This window comes from Lepidochelys olivacea (assembly GCF_965140295.1).
Source record: "Lepidochelys olivacea isolate rLepOli2 genome assembly, chromosome: 5".
NCBI lineage: Eukaryota > Metazoa > Chordata > Testudines > Cheloniidae > Lepidochelys > Lepidochelys olivacea.
The window spans coordinates 34,947,884-34,969,472 of NC_140415.1; the positions used below are offsets into that span (position 1 = coordinate 34,947,884).

At 39.7% G+C, this 21,589-nt stretch overlaps 1 protein-coding gene across 1 annotated transcript in view; it reads right to left on the reverse strand.

Annotated features, from left to right (window-relative positions):
* Positions 1 to 302: 302 nt before the first annotated feature.
* LOC311520401 (chondroitin sulfate proteoglycan 4-like) overlaps positions 303 to 21,589 on the reverse strand; it is a 63,141-nt gene continuing 41,854 nt past the window's right edge. Inside the window, exons 6-10 of the mRNA XM_084627811.1 lie at positions 21,342 to 21,540; positions 12,859 to 12,990; positions 9,131 to 9,303; positions 4,132 to 4,315; positions 303 to 3,324 (exon numbers count right to left, since the gene is read on the reverse strand). Coding sequence (XP_084483937.1) covers positions 1,271 to 3,324; positions 4,132 to 4,315; positions 9,131 to 9,303; positions 12,859 to 12,990; positions 21,342 to 21,540 — 2,742 coding nt within the window. The 3' untranslated portion in view covers positions 303 to 1,270. The remainder of the gene's footprint in view (positions 3,325 to 4,131; positions 4,316 to 9,130; positions 9,304 to 12,858; positions 12,991 to 21,341; positions 21,541 to 21,589) is intronic.

Below are 21,589 nucleotides of genomic sequence, written 5' to 3' on the forward strand. Positions count from 1 at the left end.
CACTTAAGATCTCAGCAATCTTCTATTAAGGTCCAGTTCTGCTCTCTTTGAAGTCAATGGAAGTTTTGCCATTGTCTTCACTGAAGGCAGGACTGGACCTTAAAACTGGATTTTATATATATATATATATAAATAATAATTGTTTAGCAAGGACTTTCATACAAATAAAAATATTCCCTTTAAAGAGAAATTATTACACATTTTATCAACGGAGCTAAATTGGAGTAAGTAATTTTTTTCATAGTGTTTAAGGCACGAACGATCAAAGTTCCTTGTTAACAATAAGTTATGAAACTCTTCCATAGTATATTCATTTTCTCAACTTCACACAGATTTATTTTTCTCAGTAGTTTAGCAACAAATTCTATTTGTACAGCAAAGGACTAAATTCTGCTGTCACTTCATTGGCCTCACTGACTTCAAACACAGCAGAACTTGTGTTACGGAGGACAGAATTCAGCCCCTAGACAGCAGTACGACATTTGATATGTTTCTGCAGACAAAACCCAGAGCTTAAAGATAATGCTGTAGACAGGCTGGCTGATAGTTTTTTTGCCATGTGGATTAGAGGTTAGACATGCATTATGACATTCAGCAGACCTGTGAGGCTAGAGTTTAAAAATGAATGACAAAAAGAACAAACAAAAGCTCCAGAATCACATATGTATTATCACTGCTGTAGTATCCTTGTGGAGAAGAATCCTAGGCTTCCAGCCCAGGGACCTTGATGAATACTTGTCAAAATAATCACAGCTTTGTAGCTTTAGCACTGGTCTTTGAACAGCATTCAGGTTTAACTGATGTTCCTGAGATTAGCACCTTGGCAATTATTTATGAAAACAGTTGCATTTTCTTTAAAGTAAGCTGGTTTAGACAAGATACAAATTATTTGTATCAAATTTGGTTCTTTAAAAAGTCATATTGTATAAAAATATACAGTAAATGACACAATGTTTATGCTGCCTTATCCCTTTCAAGGGAAATAAAATATATTGCAAATACTGAGTTAATTTAAAATACAGAAGGACAGAGAAGGCACTGAAGTCAGTGGGTATTTTGTCTATGTAACAACTAAGGGTCTGATCGAAAGCCCACTGAAGTCAATAGGAATCAGCGCATTGCCTTCACTGAGGTTTGGATCATGCTCAAAGTGAAGAGAGCAGAATTTGACCCATAATAAATAAGCATAATAAAGAATGATCAAATGTCAACATTATATATATTTTCTTAAAAATCTACATTAATCTACATGACCCAAAATGGCCACACTCTACACCCAATACTGATTGTGTTTCAAAGCTGGGTTTGTTTTTCGACAGTGCTGGAGCATTTCAGGATCAAGGTTTAACCAGCTGTTTTGCAGAGAATTTTTTTCAGCTGAAGCAACCGGTGTGGGAAGGAGCTGTTTACATCTGACTGCCACGAATGGAGCGGCTGTGCAGTTTGCAGCCCCTTTTGGAAGAGGCGTCACTGTGACCATGGGTACGGTCAGACTCCGTTCTGGACTGAGACCTGGAGTGCTAGGAACTGTCTGTGTTTGATTTTTGATGAGAGATTTTGCCTTTTCTGTCTTATGACACATTAGAAAAAAACACACAGAAATAACAGCGACAATGAGTAAAAGAGCCACTGATGTAAGTGGGATAATGATGGACAAAGGGTTACTGTTTTCACGTGGCTTCACTTTGGGACTTTTGGCATTTGCTTTAACTGTGATCTCGGTTCTTGCAGATCTGTTCTCGACTGGTTCCCCATTAAGCAATGACTCTTCCTCATTTTGATTTCCCCAGCGATTTCGGTTTTGCCACCTGATCTGTACAGTCTTTCCCGGTGCCTCCGTATGTCCCTCATCCTGTTGGGAAACCGGTGGCTCATCCTTGGAAGTAGTATGAATTTTTAAAGTATCCGTGTAGGTTAAGAAAGGCACTTGACTTGTAAAACCCTGCACAAGTAAAGGATCATATGGCACTATGACATATTGAAAATAGCCTACAGCAGGCTGCACGTCATCAGCCCTGAGTATGAATGTGAACGAGTCATTTAACATATCAGTACCTGTCATATTAGCATCTATATCAACCAGCACAACACCTCTGTCAATGTCATTTTGTGTGAACAAATTAATTCCTACAAACGTAGCATCATTTATCGACCTTCTTCTTACAAGTCTTCCATGAGCTGGGGGAACTATCACTTCAAATTTGGGATTGCTATTTGTCAAATTAGCTAATTCTGTAGCATCCAGGTCCTTGATCCTTAATTTATAAACCATCCTGCTTGGAATTTTCAGGTCAGATGCAGCTTTCACCAAAGGCCCTGCTGTGATATTGAGTACCTGTCCTGTAAGATTACTTTCTGAGGTGAACAACATAAACTCCAATATATCCCGGGATGCACTGAGATTTGTCATAAGATAAGATAGTCTTCCTGAGTGTAAGTCTGCCTGCTCAAACTTAGTAACCTGCTCATTTCCAATCAGTAAATGGCCATATTTGAAAGGCACTGTTATTTCATAACTAATGTCAGTACTTTTTCCATTTGTTGTAGCTGATAGCTGTACATTAGTAATAGTGACAGAGGTCTGACCCTGTGGAAGTACCACGTCAGTAAGGTTGACTAGGGTGAGAGAGACTGGTGTGACTTCAAGGTTGAAAAGTTTGTATAATGGGCGATGTTTGCCATCAGTCACACTAAAGTAAAAAACCCCAGAGGATGAACTTCCATCTTGTACAAACCAAACTCTGCCACTATCAACATCAGCTTGTGTGAAATCTTGTATGGATGTACTGAGATTGTTCATCATTGATAAATAGCCATTGGTGGGATTGCTAATGACGGTGTATTTGATCTCCCCTGGACTGCTGTCTAAGTCTTCGACTTTCAAATTTTCTGGTCCTAACACAGACGTATCTCCTTGCAGAACTTTCAAACGCAGCCCTTTAGTCTTCAACTCTGGAACTTGGTCATTCACTGGAACAATGGTGATATTAAACATCTCTTCCAAAACATCGGTATCAGGCTTTGTTGCAGACTTACTCTTCAGGTTTAACCAAACAGCAAAAGTGAAATGATCAGCAAGTGATTCAGAGTTATCATGCATGTAAACGATTCCAAATTTGTTAAGTATGTACTGGGAGAAGTTAGGTTTTTCTTTGGTAATATTTCTTTCTCCAACCACAATTATGCCATGCTGAGGTAAAGATATCACTTGATACCAGACTTCATATATAGAACGTTGCATGTCGGGTAACTTAACCAATAGATTTGAAGCATCTAAATTTGTTTTGTTGATTAGGACTTTACCTCCTTCCTGGACAATAGCACCTTGCAGAAAGAAAAAGAGCCATTTAAAAACTATTACTTGGTCATAGCAACATTTCAGAAATAAGATGCACATGTGCAGTAGCAATACTAACGGAGCTCAGGGAAGACTGATGTGGAGTCAATGTTTCAAATGCTCTCCTGGTATATGGATATCCCACATGACCCTCTGTCCCAGCTGGAAATATATTACCATGTTTTTTTAAAATGTAGAGATTTAAAAGTCAGAGGATACATTCCTATATTGATGAATGGGTGTTGGATTAAAGATGTAGCAATACGTTACAGCTACAGAAGACACTCTATTATTATCCCTAGCAATTACTACCACATCATTATAGCAAAAAAGGAGAATTGCAACCACAACATTAAAGAGGAAAAAATAAATATATTGAATTTCTAAAGTGCTTTAATGTTTTAAGGTCTCTTTAAAAAAAAAAAAAAAAGGTTTAGTGAACTTTAGTTTCCCAGGCTAGTCTTCTGGCCAGGCATCAGAAAGAGGCATATAAAAGAAATAATTCACAAAAACTTTTCTATTAATAATAAACTCAAAACCCTTTCTGTTTTTGCAAAACTTACATTTTGGACTTAAACTACATTTTGACCAGTGTCTCTTTAAATGTTTACTAAAACAATTGGAAATCATTTGCAAAATATTACCTACACTGCAATCTATGCTATAAATATTTTGAGGAAATCAATATAAATTGTTATTGAGGAAAAGTTTGCCCTGCATTTTTTCTAATTTGCTCATTGGATCCCACATGTGGTAATAAACATTAGGTGTCTCAAAGAGCACAGTAACCTCACCTGTATTTGCAAGCAAGTGACTACTCTGATCATGTCTGTTAATTTCATATGAAATGGCAACGTGAAACACCTGGAGATCCAGAGCTGCTGGTGGGGAGGAGACTGTAAATGTAAAAGAATCTTCTGCACTCCAGCCCACAGCCTCATTATGTGTGTGCTCATAGATGATCAAGCCTTCATCCACCTGTCCAAAATAGAGGGAGTCAGTCACTTGAATATACAGGTACAACTGGAGAATAATCGTAGGCACAACAGTCTGAAGCAGAACAAAGTGTCCATGACAATGCTTAATGATTGTATACATAATGTATGTGGGGAAATTACCTTGTAGTTCTACTGCCTTGAATATATAATCTGTGCGACCTTCAAGTCACTAGTGCCAGACTGGCAGAACTCCCCAAGCTCTTAAATTTGCTTCCCTTTGAGGGTGGTAGAAGTGACATAGAAATAAGTGAGTAGGCCCTCAAAAGGGTAAGACAGTACAAAATAGCTAATAAGGCACTGCTGGGAGCTGGAGGAGCTGGTTCAATGACTGTTAAGTCATGCTTTCTCTAGGGCAGCTCCTTCACCACCTATAGTCCATAAGGAGCTGACTGGAGTCCATGGCGGGCAGCTTGTATACTCAGCAGGGAATGGCACACAACAGCCAGAAAGGAACCTACCTCACACTCTATCCTGTTATTGCTGCCTTTGAGAATCAACAAACTTAAGAGTTAATAGAGTTCTGCCAGTCTGACGACAAGGAGTTAAGACTCAGGAGTGAGAGTCCAGTAGGATATCTTCAGAGAAATAAACATATCTACATACAACACTTTGCCCACCACTTTTCACATCAACACCTTTTTTGTACAACTGATACAAAGTATACATATATACACAAACACACACACACCACTTGTCCCACCACTGAAGTGTATCTGTCCCTGGGAATGCATATCTATTCCCAGCAGCACACAGCAAGACCACTAAGCATCAATCAGGGCAAGAAATGAAGAATATATTTTCAACTGAATTTCTGGTCTACAAAAAGCAATTACCTGCACTGGAATTTGGTCAGAATCTCAGGGTTAATACCCATAATCTTGTGAAAGTGCCCTGGTATCTTTAGTAAGCACAAGAGGTCAGGACTTTGTTTTCAAGTCTCATCCAACAGATTTATCCTCATGCTGAAACTGGTTCACTGACTCAGAGAGAAGAGTGTTACATACTGAATCCTTGGAGAACTCTCATTCAGCTAACTGACCTGGCTTAACCTGTGTTAGTTTGTGATTGCCAATGCGATCGCTGTTGTACCCATAAGTACTTCTTTACACAGCTTGCAGTCATCTCATGGACTTTTCTAGCACAGGTTTACATGACATATTTTTGAATGGACTGAATAATTCTATTTGATCATTTCTAGTGTTTCTAAAGCATGGAACTATGGAATCTAAGCTCCAGCTATGAATGGGACCAATCTGCTCCCACTGAAATCAATGGAAAAGTTTCCACTGACATTAGTAGGAGAACTGAGCCCTGTGGGCTGAACTTCCAAAACAACGTCCAAAGTAACATGATGTGTGTTGCCCCAAAAATATAGTTATTGCTAAACTTTGCCCTTTGTGACTGGTGTTTGCCAGAATCCCCAAAATGATGCAAAAAGGTCATATGTCCATGTAGATAGGGGGGCAGGATCACTCTCCTAAGCATAGCTCCAAGCTGGACAAAGCTGGACAAAGTAAATTTACTATTTTTACTATTTCTTTAAAATCTATCTAGGGTATTTTTACTGCATGCACATAGGAGTGTCTGGGCTAAGGAAAGGTCCATTTATGCAACTGTTTCAAATAGGATTAAAAATTAGGAGATAACTGAACGAGTTGTATTCAGTTTAATTAAATAAACATATTTGGATTTAGTCTGGGGAGGAAGCAAGCAGCTAGCTGACTGATAAAAAAGATTGTTGAGATATCATGAAAAGATTGCCAAGAAAACAATCAACTGTATTCAAAATTAATCTAACAGGCTTGGAAAATAAGATGCACAAAATAGTTTTTTATGCTGTCTGCAAAACAGCTGGCCTTGGACAAGTTTAGTGGAAAGTGGGTGATAATTATGGCTTTATTGAGGCAGTGAAACACAGACATAAGGAAGGAGATTAGCTAACTTCTTCTTTAGTCAAGATAAATGAGTTTCACTTGAGGTGAGAAGTATATATTTCTGAACACTGACTATAAGGCCAAAGAAACGGAAAAAACTAAATTAAACCAAAATGCTTTCCAGTTCAAACCTGATTCACAAGACTTTTATTAACAAACAGAACCTGAATTTCTTATTCTTCATGGACTTCACTATTTTTTATCTCAAATTCCTACTCAGTAGTTGCACAATTCTATGCTCCAAATATACATCATCAACCATATTTGCTACCTTTCATTTCTGTTTAGCTTGCTCCTGTATGGCTAAAACACACTGAGCTAAGCCAGGTGAGAATTTTTCCCAAAATTAAAATTTTCCTTCTCTTTCCCCATTTCCTTCATAAAGTTAGAGGAGAATGGTTAAAACACCTGAGCCTTATCTACAATACAGCTACCACTAATGGAGCTGCACTTGTTGGAGACTATGGGTCCCAAAACTCCCAAAGACAGACAAGGCCTAAAATGGAGACAGACACACAACATTTGGCTGAGTACTTTTTTAATTTGTAAAAAGGCATAAGAATTTGTACGATCTACGGTTATAGGAAGAAGCTGCATGACATTTTGAAGTATTATTTGATAAATAACACTTAAAGGCTGTATTATATCTAAAAGAGAACAGAGTAAAAGTTACATATACAACCTAAGCTATGGCATTTCCTGACGTGAGCACATAACTGTGTAAACCTAATGTTCATAAATGCATAGATTTTAATACCAGAAGGGACCATTACAGCCACCTGAGCTGACTTCCTGCGTAACACAAACCACAGAATTTCACAGAATAATTCCTGCCTCAAGCCCAATAACTGTGGTTGAACTACAGCATATGTTTTAGAGAAACATCCAGTCTTGATCTAAAGATTTCAAGTGATGGAGAATTCACCACATTCCTTGGTAAGTTGTTGGTAAGTACTGTTAAAAATTTGCTCCTTATGTTGGATCATATTAAAGAAGTTCTGTATTAAAATCACAAATGAGTTTGATTCCCCATAGTTTAAATTCCAGGGTATTACTAATTAAGAGGTCTCTTGGTTTTTGGTACTGTTTCTCTCCCTCTCTGTGTGAAACTTGCAAGCTGCTAATTGTGTTAGTACATTCTAAGACAGAGTCTGTTCTCAAAGCAATTCTTTGTAACAACAACTACTCACACAGAGAGAGACTCAAAGCAATACTCTGTAACAACAGAAACAGCACCCAGAGACTCCCCACCCTTTTGTTGTATTCATCTCGCTTTGTTAACAATTGTGATTAAAATAGAGATAAAGGATGTATGTGGATGGATGCTTGGTGTGGATAATAACTGAATGATCAGGGAGGTGCCAGCCTAAGAATCCAGTGTCCATCGGCTGAAGAAGGCGTCAAGTGGAAATAACCAGTGGACCCCTGGAGGGCAGACTGGAATCCACCCAACAGCCTCAAGGATGGGAGAAACAAAGAACAAGATAACATCTGGCAGCACGGAGCCGTCAGGAATGTGCCATCTGCTGACTGATTCAGCGACAGCATGATGAAGCAATTCCCATAGATTGGCATAGGAAGAAATTCCTATAAAAATGGACTTTAGAAAGTGAGAACTTTGAGGTCTGATTCTGCAAACCAACTTCCAGGAGCATCAGATGTGCATCTGACAAGGCTCTGCTCCCTCCTCATGTCCAGGCCACCTGGCCAATGGCTTGTAATGAGCAACTCTAAGGCTGGTAATTATGATAACAACCTTGCAGAACCTGTGTGTGTGTGTGTGTGTGTGTGTGTGAATGAATGTGTGAATAAATATGAAATTGAATGGAATGTTATAGCTATAACTAACTGCTTACTATGATTCTTTCTGTATTCACAATAAATGTGGCATTTTGCCTTTTCCCCTTTAATAAGACCCTGCTGGTTTTTATTTTATTGGTATAACACTTATTTCCAGTTTTATATTGGTCATGCTTCAACTTCCAGCCACAGGACCTTGTTATGATCTTGTTTGCAGATTAAGTAGCTGTCAACTATCAGATATCTCTTTTCTACGTAAGTACTTCTAGATCATGACCAAGTTACTTCTTAACTTTCTGTTCTATAAGCTACATAGATTGAGCTCCTTAAGTCTCACTGTGAGGCATGTTCTCTGAGACTAATTTGTTTTGTGGAACACACAATTATATCCAGATGCTTTACACAAAGGCTCAGCAATTCTCTTTTAGTAGCAGCCACACCTATAAGGTTCTTCATGGAAGGTAAATGAAGTTCCCCCTTTTTAACCCTTCAAATTCAAGGTCCTGCATCATGGTTAACAGTCTTCTATCCAAGCATTTCCTTTGGAGGGATGCTCTTTAAGAGCCTAATCTAATGTTCACTGAAGTCAAAAGAAAGACTCCTACTGACTTCAAGGGGACTGGGTCCAGCCTAAGCGATCATGAAATTTGCTGTTAAACACCTCAAGGGACTTCTTGGATGACTTCTTCACCCAGGACCAACGACTTCGAACCTGTGCACTAGTGGGGAGTGAGAAATCAGGAAGGGAAACGGGATCAGCCAACTAGCACTGGACATTGGAAAAGTCCACCTTAGTTAAATAAATACCATTATAACCAAAACAAGAGAGTGCAAATTATTCAGACTTCACCAATTTCCAATAGGGAGAGCAGGCGCTTCTCATCTAGTGGTCACTGCAAATTGCCAGATATTGAATGACACAGCTAAATTGGGCAATGATTGTGATGGGACACATAACTGGCACAAAAACCAGTGTAAAAGGACTGGGCAGAGATTGAATAACTAGGATGCTCTTTACAATAACAGTCTGCCACTGGACCTTTTGTAATGTGAATGCTTACCATGGATTGGGTAAAAGTGGAAATATCCTGTGTGGTCTTGTCAGAGTCTATTCTGATCAGTCTTCCAAGTTTTGGGGCTCTGACAATAGTAAATGTGATAGTTCTGTTTCCTATGTTGGCCACATCGTTGGTTACAGCTTTCAGATCATGAGCTGAAATAAGTTTTCTAGACCCTAAATAATAATTAAAAATAATACAAGTTTACAACAATGTAAATATTTTGCCACAGGAAAACTTTCATATATACTGCACAGCCCATAATCTAAGTATATTATTATTTATATAGTACTTTATAAAATTAGTTGTTTGACTAGCTTCCTAATTGTCATCTCTCAATACTCAAAGAATAAGGATGTCCCCCAACAAATGCAGATCTTTGTCATGAGGCAAGTTCACATACAGTAGCTTTTATTTATACTGTAGTGACGTGGTGTGGCCTCCCTCCAAGCCAGAGGGGGAGGAACCACTCTCTCTGCCCAGGTGAGCGGAGTCAGGCTGGGCTTGGCCCTCCCACCAGAAGTTGAGGGGCAGGGCAGGAAGTACAAAAGATGGAGCCCCTAGCTCAGCTGGAACAGAGCCAGGGAAGGAGACAGACGTGTCCTTCTTGCTGCTGCCTGCTGACCCATCTGTGAAGGCAGACAGCAACCTGGACCTGGAGAGGACCAAGTCCGGGGAGGAGCTGGTGGGACTGCCGGCGGCTGAGTACCTGATGAAACAGAGGAGCCTGAGACTACGGAGCCTGATCTGGAACTCTGGTAGGAAGTAGCCCAGGGAAACCAGACTTTAGTTTGGTGGTGTTGCAGCTTAACAGCTGGTCAGCGTGTTGAAGGAGCATCCACGCTGACTCAGTGGCAGGACACCTTGCCACCTTAAGGGCCCTTGGCTGGGATGCAGTGGAGTTGGGTGGGTCTGCATCTCCCTAGCCCTGCAACCCCACCTCTGGGGTGGCAGCCTCCCCACCATAAGCCACGAAGCCTGTGTTTGTCTGTTGCCTGCCAGAGCCAGGATGCTAGACTGTTGGTCAGCGCTCCCCTGCCTGAGGGCTAGCGCTCTAGACTGTTGGCCAGCGCTCCCCTGATAACAATAAACAAAAATTCAGGGAAGCTGTGACCTGTCTGTGACTTTTGCTGCTGCGGCTCCATGGTTTCCCCCACCACAGTGGTGGCTGGGAGCTGTGGGGTTTCCCGTCCACCCACGGCAGCTGGGAGCTGCAGGGTGACCATATTTCCCAAAGAAAAAATGGGACACCCCAGCTGCTTGCCCAAGGCATTCTACTCCCCCCGCACAAGGCTGTCGCCTGTTGCTGGAACCCTGAGGAGGGGTCTCTCAGGACTCTGTCACCTGTTGCTGGAACCCTGCCAGGGCCCCACTGGCTGTCAGCTCCAGATTCCTGCAGCCCCTGGGATAAAGGAGAATGTCACAGAGATCTCTGGAAGTCATGGATTCCATGACTTCCATGACCTCCGTGACATAAACATAGCCTTAGTCATAAAGCATGGGCAGAGTAGATTATGCCCAACTTCGAAGACCAGACATATGCTCTACAATGTGTCCAGGCTTCACCTGCCCATAAAGCAAAATTCCTGAGGTTGCTTCGACACTGAGGCTTCCTTCAACCCCATACAATGTAACCAGACAGTGACTATTATATATTTGTGGGTGGGAGGCTAGTGAAAAAGAAGAAAAAACAGTGCCATTACCATAGGCGCAACCCCTTCAGGATAGTCAAAGTGCCGCAGTTCAGAAAAGCTGAATGAAACAAGTTTAATGTACATCGCTACACAGACAATCTCAATGTTTAGGAGCAAGCTTTTTCATTTTTATAGAGCAAGTGGCAAAAAAGAGAGAGAGGGAGAATGGAAAAACCCTGAAGAATTAAGGTTAACCAAAGTGTGAAAAAACTTAGCACAATTTCTCTCTCTCCATATATATATTTACTAAGTCAAAGTAAAATAACAGCTCAGCAAAGACTGTAGACCAAGCTGAGCAGTGGTGAAGGAAATATATTTTCCTTGCTGGAAAGCTGTCAGAAAGTCTAGAGGCTCTTCCTACAAAAATGTGTCAGGAATATTTTTCTTATAATTGTATTTGGCTTACAGTAGAAATTCCTGTAAACCCTGTGCCTGAGGCAACCTTACAAACCAAAAAACACCAGACAGGCATGGTACAGATTAATAAGGCTTGTAAGTAGATTTATTTTAATCACATTTATACTGACTGAATTACAAGACCATGCTGCAATAACCTGATTTTTTGTTTCCTTTAAGTGGTTTGTATTATGAGGCTTTACTTATGAGAATTCTGTTTGAAAAGGTAAACAAACTTAAATATTTCTCTCATGCTAGCTTAACACAACATATATAGATGAAGAGCTGCAGTGCAAACTTCCCCAACACTTTTAATGACAGGTTTCAGAGTAGCAGCCATGTTAGTCTGTATCCGCAAAAAGAAAGGGAGTACTTGTGGCACCTTAGAGACTAACAGATTTATCTGAGCATAAGCTTTCGTGAGCTACAGCTCACTTCATCGGAAGTGAGCTGTAGCTCATGAAAGCTTATGCTCAGATAAATCTGTTAGTCTCTAAGGTGCCACAAGTACTCCTTTTCTTTTTCCCCAACACTGAATCCCTCCCTGTGTTGATGGACAACATTCTCTGAAAGACAAAGGTAGTTCAGGCAACATACTATCCGTATGAAAGGTATAACACGCAGAAGTGCTGGTAAGAGACAAATCTTTATTTCTTAGGCCCCAATAACAAGATGTGAGCGAGTTACAAGAGTTAAACCTGGGACCTTTCCAGAAGTTAGTGTCTCGTGTTATGCTACTGTCTCATCCAGGAATCACTTCTGGGCAAAATTGTGCTGTAGCAGAGCTTGAAACTTGTCTACTTGCCAATGATGAGTACAAAACATCTCTGAGTGTGGCTCCTAATCCATCAGCTCCCTCAGGACTTAGGCTTTCATTTAAAAAGTTAAGATGTTGGCTCTTATGGTTGCAATCATAAACTTTCATATGTGAACCAAAGCAATTCTGTCTTCCCCAGTCAACAAAAAGACAACTGTAGGTCTCTGCTGCTTTTCATAACATTCTCAAGGAGCAATTAAGAGAATCAGCCCACTGGTTAGTATCAATGTTGCGATTCAGAATCCTCAGGGCATTAAACTTTACTCTATTCCTATAACTTATGACCAATTGAGACAGGCTCAATATTCCAACACGTACTTTATGCCACTAGCTTCTATGAACCTAAAGAAGAATTTTGGAATTAATTTAGTTTAATAATCTCCTGTGTTTAGAAGTAATAACACTACAGGTCATACTAATGTGCATATATATCAATACCCATATCAATAAGTTAAACACTTGACAAATGAATTCAACTGTGGTTTTAAAAATTACGAATTTGGATATGTGAGAAACAAACTGGGTGAGAGCAACAAGCTTTTGTGCTACACAGAGCTCTTTTTCAGGTCTCAGTGTAAGCTCAAAAGCTTGTCTCTCTCACCAACAGAAGTTGGTCCAATAAAAGATATTACTTTACCCACCATTTCTTTCTAATATCCTAGGACCAACATGACTACAACACTGCATACAACAAATTTAGATGTGTATCTATCTACAGCTGTTTTATAGCCAGGCAGATATCTATCATATAATTATACACATTATTTCCTATGCAATTATTTCAAATAAATTGAATCAAAATAATTTAATAGCCAAAGTCATACCTGGAAACACTCCCAGTCCTTTGTTAATTTCTAGGCTGATAACTAGTGTGCGAGCTGTGATACTAAAAATTTGCCGAGGTGCAAAGTTCAAACCATCTGTAACCTGAAAGTTGAAGCCTCCAGACATTGCTCCTAAAAAAACCAAAAATAATCACTTTCTTGTAAATTCAAATATTATTTTTAAAATCCTTTGTTATTTATTCAGAATATGGTGGAAATACACATTGGGACAAATTCTGTTTTCACTTACACCACAGTAAAACAAAAGTAATACCACTGAGGTCACTTCCAATTTGTACTTTTGCACCTGAACATCCAAGAGTTAAATTAAAGCATAATGCAGAGGCAATTAGAAACAATAAAAACTACTGAGTTCAATTTGCATTTTTAAGGCCAAATCCTCCACTGGGGTAAATTGTCAAAGTCCATTTGACTTCAATGGAGCTACGCCAATTTACATTAAAGGACTATCTGGAGCTTAACCTCTTTATTCTTCCCTTCTTTTTGTTTTAGCAGTGGCACCATCATTAAAGTAGCAATCTGGCCCAGATGCAGTTTTTGCAGGAAAACAACTACAATGGCATTACTTTGGAATACGTTTGTAGAGATAAATAGTCTCTGAGTTTAAGCTGTAGCAATTAAAAATATTCTGCAGCAATTAAAAATATTTCACTTCAAGATAGCTTCACTGAAGAGGACACGCAGTCGCAGGCTAAACTATTACACAGCCAGTGTGTGCTAGAAAGAAATACATTTCTTCTTAGAATCTCCGAGCCTGGATTTACTCTGGCTTGACTGTCAAGCAAAACATGTCCCAGTGACTGCTCGTGGGCTGGAATATTGTAAAATTATACTGCCATGCACTACTAGTCCAAAGCTCACAGCACTGCCAGTAAACTGCTGAACAAGTGATGAGTAGGGGATGCTAAAATTATTTTTTAAGAAAAGGATCAATGAAAAATTTAAAATGTTAACTGTTGTCAATAGCTGTTAACATTTACAAGTATCTGCCTGTTGTACTTAATTTAGCTCCTTTATATTGCTATATGAATGTATTTCCTGTAAGCAGAAGAGATCATTGCACACTTTCATGTAACGATCAGCACTTTTTGACAAGTTATAAATTAACATATCAGAAGAATTAATGTTGGTTCTGAGACCACAGTTAATGACTTCCCCAAGGAGTACCCTCAAAACCAGCTAAACAGAATATAAGCTCTAGAAGCTCAAGCTGCATCATTTTTGTTTTTAAAGCTTTAACTTTTCCAATGTTTTTTCTTGATAAAAATGCACAGCCAGTTGCTGATTTAAAGGGCTGACAGGATGTGCCTCAGGTGAGGAGAAAAAGGCTTATTTAGGTTCACTTGCTTTCTGATTAATGTGGATCAAGTGCCTGATAGAAGTAAACAGAAGTTTACTATGGAAGCGGAAGTAGGCCATAAAGAGCTGACTGGATAGCCAGCTCCTATTCACTGACTAACATTATTATAGTATTGTGTTATTTCTATCATAACTGATTTTAAAGGGGCCATTGACTAGTTTGATCAGAATGAAGAAAAGGTGAAGTGAAAAGAAAGGAGGCCAGAGAGAAGAAGGTTGTAATTGTTGCAGTAAGAGATGATGAGGCCCTGGGAAAGGGTAGGACTGGGAGACTAGAAAGGAACAACCTGATTTCAGTGATACTACAGAGGAAAAATGTGTCGATTTAGTGGCAGATTCTGTGGAGGGAAAGGAGGAAAGAAATGACACAGATTGCAAGCCTGGGTAGGCTGAATGGTGGAATGCTGATCATGACAGAGAAGAGGGGGCTAGGATGGATATGGAAAGAAGGAGAATTTCAGTTTTTACAATACTGAGTTTGAGCTGGTGACAGGACAACCAGGATGAGATGTGGAAGAGACAGATAATAATGCAACACTGAAGGGAGAGGGAAAAGGTGAGGATGAAGACGACCACTTATGACTCACAACATAAGCGTTATTAGTCAAAGTTGTGTGATACCAAAGTGAAAAAGCACAGAGCGCCGAGGGCAGGGCCCTGGAGGACATCAAGAGAGCCAGAGGGAGGATAAACCACTGAAAGAGTGGTCAGAGAGACTAACCAAGAGCCAGAAAAACAAAGTCACTGGTGCCTAGGGATGCAAGAACTTCCAGGAGGATGGAATGATCAACAGTTTAAAAAAATGGCATAATGGATGGAAGAGAGTAAGAAGGGGATCGTTGGCCAGGATAAGGTCGTTGGACACCTTTGGTAAGAGAGGTTCCAGGGAATGGAGGGAGCAGAAGACAGATTGCAGGGGCTGGTTAGTGGAGAGGAAGTCAAAGAAGCAGAGGTAGATGACTGGAGATGAGAAGTTGAGCGACACCTGGCAAGGCAAGCATGGCCAAAAAAGGGGCTCTGAAGACTGGGACAAGAATAGCATATCTCAAGGCAGAGGGAAGGAAACCAGATGAGGAAGATGAAAGTGGTGAGAGAGATATTGAAGGGAGGTCAAGTGTGGACAGGCTCCAGACTGTGATGTTAGAGTTTGAGAATAGAAGAAACACCTCCAAGTCATAGGCCAGGGTGAAGGAGAGAAGAATGCAGGTAGAAGGAGAACCAAAGTGGGAGAAAGCAGGAAGGGTGAAATATTTGCCAGATAGGTCTCCTTTTTCTCTTTGAGGTAATTGGTGTGATTCTAGGCTAAGAGGAAGACTCAAGAGGAGAGTTGTGCAGCATTACAGTTCAGACACAGACTAGGTTCCACACTTCTGATCACTGGAAAATAAACTGTTACAGACTGAGTTTCACAGCCTAAATGAGTGAAAATATCTTTATCTATGTTAATTTCCTATGGCTGCAGATGTGCATTTGTCATTTCTCAGACCCAAGTGATGAAGGATTCAGTGCCTCAAACCTAGGACATCACCCTTCTACCTCAATTGCAAGGATTTAACAAAAGGTCAAAATCTTCCCAGAGTCGCTATCGTTAAAATTACTAACTCATTTTTGCTTCATCCCGGATAATCTCTAAGACACAGTTCTTTATTCTGTATTCTTCCTAGTACCCCCTCCTTTCTGCTGCTGAGGTAATAAGGGAATGGAAGAGCATGAGAAGAGAGGTGGTAATAGCTTTATTAAAGCCCACCCTACTTTTATGGGTGAATTGGCTATGGGACACGTTCATTCCTGTAGCTTTCTCACCACTGCCACCTGGGGATCTGTGACCGACCCCTGCTCCTTTCTCATTGCACATGCATTCTCTTTGCAGTAGCAGGAATGAGCAAGCAGAGAAAATCACCCCGTCTCTGGCTTTATCCAGTATCAGGAACAAGCTGTGTGGTGAAGTGGTTGTCCTCCACTGCCGCATGGGAAGTCTGATATCACCCATGGAAAGCATGGGGTAGAATATCATTGATCTGTTCTTCTCCAAGCTGCATTCCTGGAAATCTGCTTTTAAGATGGGGTTTGTGGTTAAGCAGCACACAAATTAGGAACTACGTATAGTGCCTTTCATCAGAGAAGAACCCACACAATTAACATACTGTGGTAACTAAGGCCCCAAAACTATGAGTTTTTTCTATTTAAGAATTGCCCAGGCATGAAGGACTGCTAGTAAAGTGAGAAGAGAGTGTTGAGAGAATAAAAAAGGCCTAACGGCTACATTTCTTCAATAGTTTGAGGAAACTCGGAGCTGTTGCAGCCTTTCACAGAAGTGTTCTGCAGTATAGCTAAAGAGACTTCACCTTTTTCCCTGTCTATGAATGAATTAAAAATCATATTACATTAACATCAAACTGTGATGCAGACAGACTAGTTGCCAGCTCATGCCAAGGCCCCAGGGTCTCAACTGCCAACAAATGCATAGCTGGAACCAGTCTGGCTCACCTGTGTGTTGGTACTGTTAAAACAGGTATGAGATTTATAAGAATGTGTTTAGACTTTATGTCCGTTGCTGCATGTACTAATCTCACGTATAATATCTGTATCCCATGTTATAAGGTAATATTTAAGTGTTTGCTCTGTAACTGTAGATCACCAGAGGGGAGAGAAGCATTAATGAGTGTGAAATGACTAATTTCCAACAGGATGTGTTGTCTACTGCCCAACAAAGAAGGCCCATGAACATCAGATGAACTATTGTGGACATCAGGGGACAAAAGATTTTGTTGATTGCTACCACCCCCACCCAATGAAAAAGAGACATGCAAGTGAATTCTTCCCAACAGTTGAACTGGCAACGTGAAGCAGAAGGGGAAGGAATAAAAAGCCCTTAAAAAGAGGAACTGTATCTTTTATGCAGCTTGGACTCTGAGGCACAAGGATTACTAAGCATAAGCAAAAGATCTACAGTGCTTGGCCTGAGTTATTATAGAAGCTTCTATTACTTTTTGAAACTTAGGATTGGAACTCATTTGTGTGTGTGTGTGTGTGTATATATATATATATATATATATGTTTACCTGCTTTAACCTTCTAAATAATCCTCTTATTTCCTTTTCCTAGTTAATAAATCTTTAGATAGTTTATTACAGGATTGGCTACAAGTGTTGGTTTTGGTCTGTGAAGCTGCATTTGACCTGGGCTAAGTGACTGGTCCTTTGGGACTGGAAATACACTAAAAATCACAGCAATATTCAGGTTAAGAGATCATCTATCACAAAAGTAAGCTTACCTGGGTGGCAAGATAGATCTGAGCATCCAAGAGCACTGTCTATGACTCAGTGGCAAGGCTATTATAGTATTTGATGAGTTTACACTTGATAATTTGTTGCTGAAATCTAAGTATAGAACTCATAACCAATTTGGGGTTTGAGCCCTGGTTCTTAACAGTCTTCCCTGAAGTTGCTACTCACACTTGAGCTTTGCAGGACAGTTTGACACAAACATGGATATGATGTGATGTGCCAGATACACAAGCAAAATGGGAAACTTCCTCGAATCTATTATTATAAATAAAATGTGTACAAAAGAGAAGCCAACTATAAGTAATACAGCTTTGAGCAAAATATTATAAACTTTAGTGACAGAATTTATTTAATTGGCAATTCTGTTAGAAAAGGAAGCGGTTGCATTCATGTTGGTTTCTTTTAGTTTAAGTGATAAAGAGAAGAAGTAAGGCTAATGTTTGCAATCAAACATGCTTATGCTATCCAGTTAGTGAAATACAACTGTGCTGAAAGAGGCAGTAAAAAAAAGGAACTGAAACCAAATACTGTGTTTATAAAGATACTTCACCACAGAGTAGAATAATCAGAAATGTAACTGTTTGAGTAATAATGCACAAATTCAGATTAGCCATACAGACTACCACTGTTGTTAAAAGAAGAACCGAAACGGAAGATTTATAAAGCTATTCTGATTGGCTGGAGAACAACAGTTCTTGAATTGACTTTGCATTGTATAATGGAATATTACCTTTAAAGAGTATAAACAAATATGGAGAGACTTTGTACAAACTACATGAATTTTAAACTGGACATTTCACCAGCTAGACAAGCGTTGATGGAGAAATTGCAACTTGACCAAGCATAACTGCAATGCTGACCAAGGGATGCACCAAAAAGGGGCCCATGGAAAGCAACATGCTGAGGTAAGTTGCTGACTGGAACAAACCAGTCAGTGTTCAAGGAATGTCCCAAGATGATTGCACCGGTTATGGCCTAACTTTTCTTACACAAGCTGGTGCAATAAGGTGTGTTAAACAAAGAGACTGCAAAATTCCAGTCCCAGTGACAAGAGCTCAAAAGCCAATGTCTTGTCCCTGACTGAGGAGATGATTCTCGTTCTGATTGGACAATTCAAATCTTTGGAAAGAGATCTGTCACAATCTGATTGGTCAATGCCACCATTTACAAGAAGAAAAATCAAATTGGACCACACAGCAGATATAGAATAAAATGGCCTGTCTCCTTCAATGCATTGCTTCCCAAAAGCCAAAGACACCTGGAAAGGAGAAGACTGAGGTCCTGGACCAGCCACCTGGGAGTCTTCCTGGTGACAACAAGAACCTACCTCAGATAGGCATTTTTAACTGTCTTTTATTAATTTTGAGCAAGTTGGATTGCCTGGTAGCGTATTAGGAAAAGACTACAGTCATGTGCATCCTTTGCTCCATCAGCGTTTGCAGTGTCAACTCCTGCTGTGAACAATAACTGAACTGAAAGCTGACAGCTGAGCACAGATTTGGTGAGAAGTACCATATAGAATTTCTCTTGGATAATGATTCAAATCAGTCAATTGACCACTTCCTGAAACTGAGTACCTAATTAATAAGTAAGTGTACGTGCTTGTGTATGTGTTTTAAAGATTGTCAGTTATATTATTTCTCTTTGTTTTGGAACAGATTCCAATCAAAATTTTTTTAAAGTAGCTTTAAAACTGAGCAAGTTACAGTTAGTAACTAAGATTGTAGAACTGTACATGTGTCTATCATAGCTAATAGTTTCATACTGTCTTTCAAATTCTAGGTGTATACAGACATAAGATGAGACCAGGTGAGTGAGCTTCTTGTACAGCCCTCAGTCGAAATAATCTGTCATACATTTAGGATTTTATTTTAGGTAGATAGGAGTGTTAGTCAGATCATTCATTGGGAAATAGGTTAAAAGGGTTGACTACTATAGATCTATTGGGAAGGAGACCGTGGCGAATTGGCATGTATAATAATTGACCAAACAGTTTTGTGATTCAATTTTGGATTGTTTTCCCTCTGTTGTCTTAGCAACACTGGAGTTGATAACCAATTGGCATAAGTCAGGCCCTATCCTGAAGGAATCAGTCAAAAATCTAAGTCTCCTTCACAATAGAGTAACTATGTGTAAGTATTATTTTGTGTTGTGGTTGTGTAATTTGATTTTGAAAACCTAAATATCAACCAGTTTTCTAATTTATGTAGCCAAATCACAGTCCAATACCATTTTTGTCTTCTTATATCCTATACTATTAGCTACTGTTCTTAAGGATGTTTAGTAAACTCTTTAAAACTAATTGAATACTTTTTCTTTAGTGAAGCAGTCAAAATCAAAAGAACCGTAAATCAGGTGATGCTGCAGGTAATCAGTTACTTAACACAGGTTTGTTTTATAATACACACTTATAATCTTTCTTATAATACACACTGAAATATGAACAATACAGAAAAATCATTTCACCCACTACAGAAATGCAGCCACCTCTGGGTGAAATGCAGCAACTGACAAACAGCACACAGCAACCATACGCAAGAGTTTAGAAGAGGCATTAAGGAATACTATACACCTAAGGAATGCTATATCCAGTTGAAACTGCAGAAGAAATTAAGGTAGGTAAATATAGAAGCTGACATCTAGCTGAAACACTAGAGTTAAGAATACTTCCCTTACAAAAAGTCCCTTGAGAACCCTAACAACAAATGGTCAGAAACTCAGTTTTACATCTCATTTGAAAGATGGCATCTTCAGCATCACAGTGTTCCCTAACACAAAATGCAGGCATCAGTTCAGTACTGACACAGAAGGAAAAATACCGTATACTAAGATACAGCCTTTCCTATCCCTCCACACAGCTAAAACTCTCATCAGGCTCCCATCTCACATCTCAATTACTGCAACATCCTTTTCTGTGGCCTTAACAAATGAAATCTTTTCCTGCTCATATCCATTCAGAATGCTGCTACTTAGATCATTTTCCTAGCCTGTTACTTTGACCATATCACCCCTCTCCTTGCATTCCTTCACTGGCTCTTCTCTATCTCCATCAAACTTGACTTCACTTTCAAGGCCCTTCACAATCTATCTCCATCTGACATATCATCTCTCATTCAATATTGATATGTCGACTCCCACCTCCAATCAGCCCATGATGTCAGCCTCCATTGGTCACTTGTTAAATTTTCAAACAGGCATCTTCATGCTTTCACCCATGCCACCTTTCACATTTGGAAGAAGCTTCCCCTAACATCCTCAAAACTAGCTCATTATGTACCTTCAAACCCCTTCTTAAAACTCTCCCTTGCTGTGAGGCCTACAGAAAGCTTGAGAGCGGCTTGGCTGCTGCTGTGCTGAGACCAATGCCTATCGTGCTGACCAATACTGTGTCACTGTTTCCTTGTATCCCTGACGGTCTGCCTGTATCCAGCTGTTGTCTCTTGTCTTATACTTAAATTTGTAAGCTCTTTGGAGACAGGACTGGTTTTTGTTTTGTGTTCGTACAGCATGTAGGACAATGGGGTCCTGATCCATGACTAAGGCTGCTAGGTGCTATGGTAATACAAATAAATCAATCAATAAATCTACTGAATTATCAATACTCTTCCTACAACACCTAGGTGTTTGCTGGAAGTTATCTACTCAGGTAACGACCTGAACCCTTCCCTGTTTGGCTTGTGAGATTATACATCACTTAATTAGTACTTCTAAAATTACATCATGTTACAAGAATATCTCCATGGGATTACATCTGTGAATATCCCCATAGGATTACATAACAGAATATTCCCACATGGTAGTTTTAGAACTACCTACCATTGTGTACAAACACCAGCTGTCCTTCCATTATATGAGCCTGGGTAAAATTAAGGATGCTTTTGTTTGGAGAAGACTTAAGAGCCAAGTGGCCATTGCTAGGTTGAGTAATAGAGTACACTAGCTCTGATGCTGAGGAGTCTTTATCTTCTGCACAGAGGTCATCAACTGTTATTTCCGTAACTGAGCCCACCCAAACCTTAAAAAACAAAAACAGAAGAAAAAATTACATAGATTGGATTGATTCA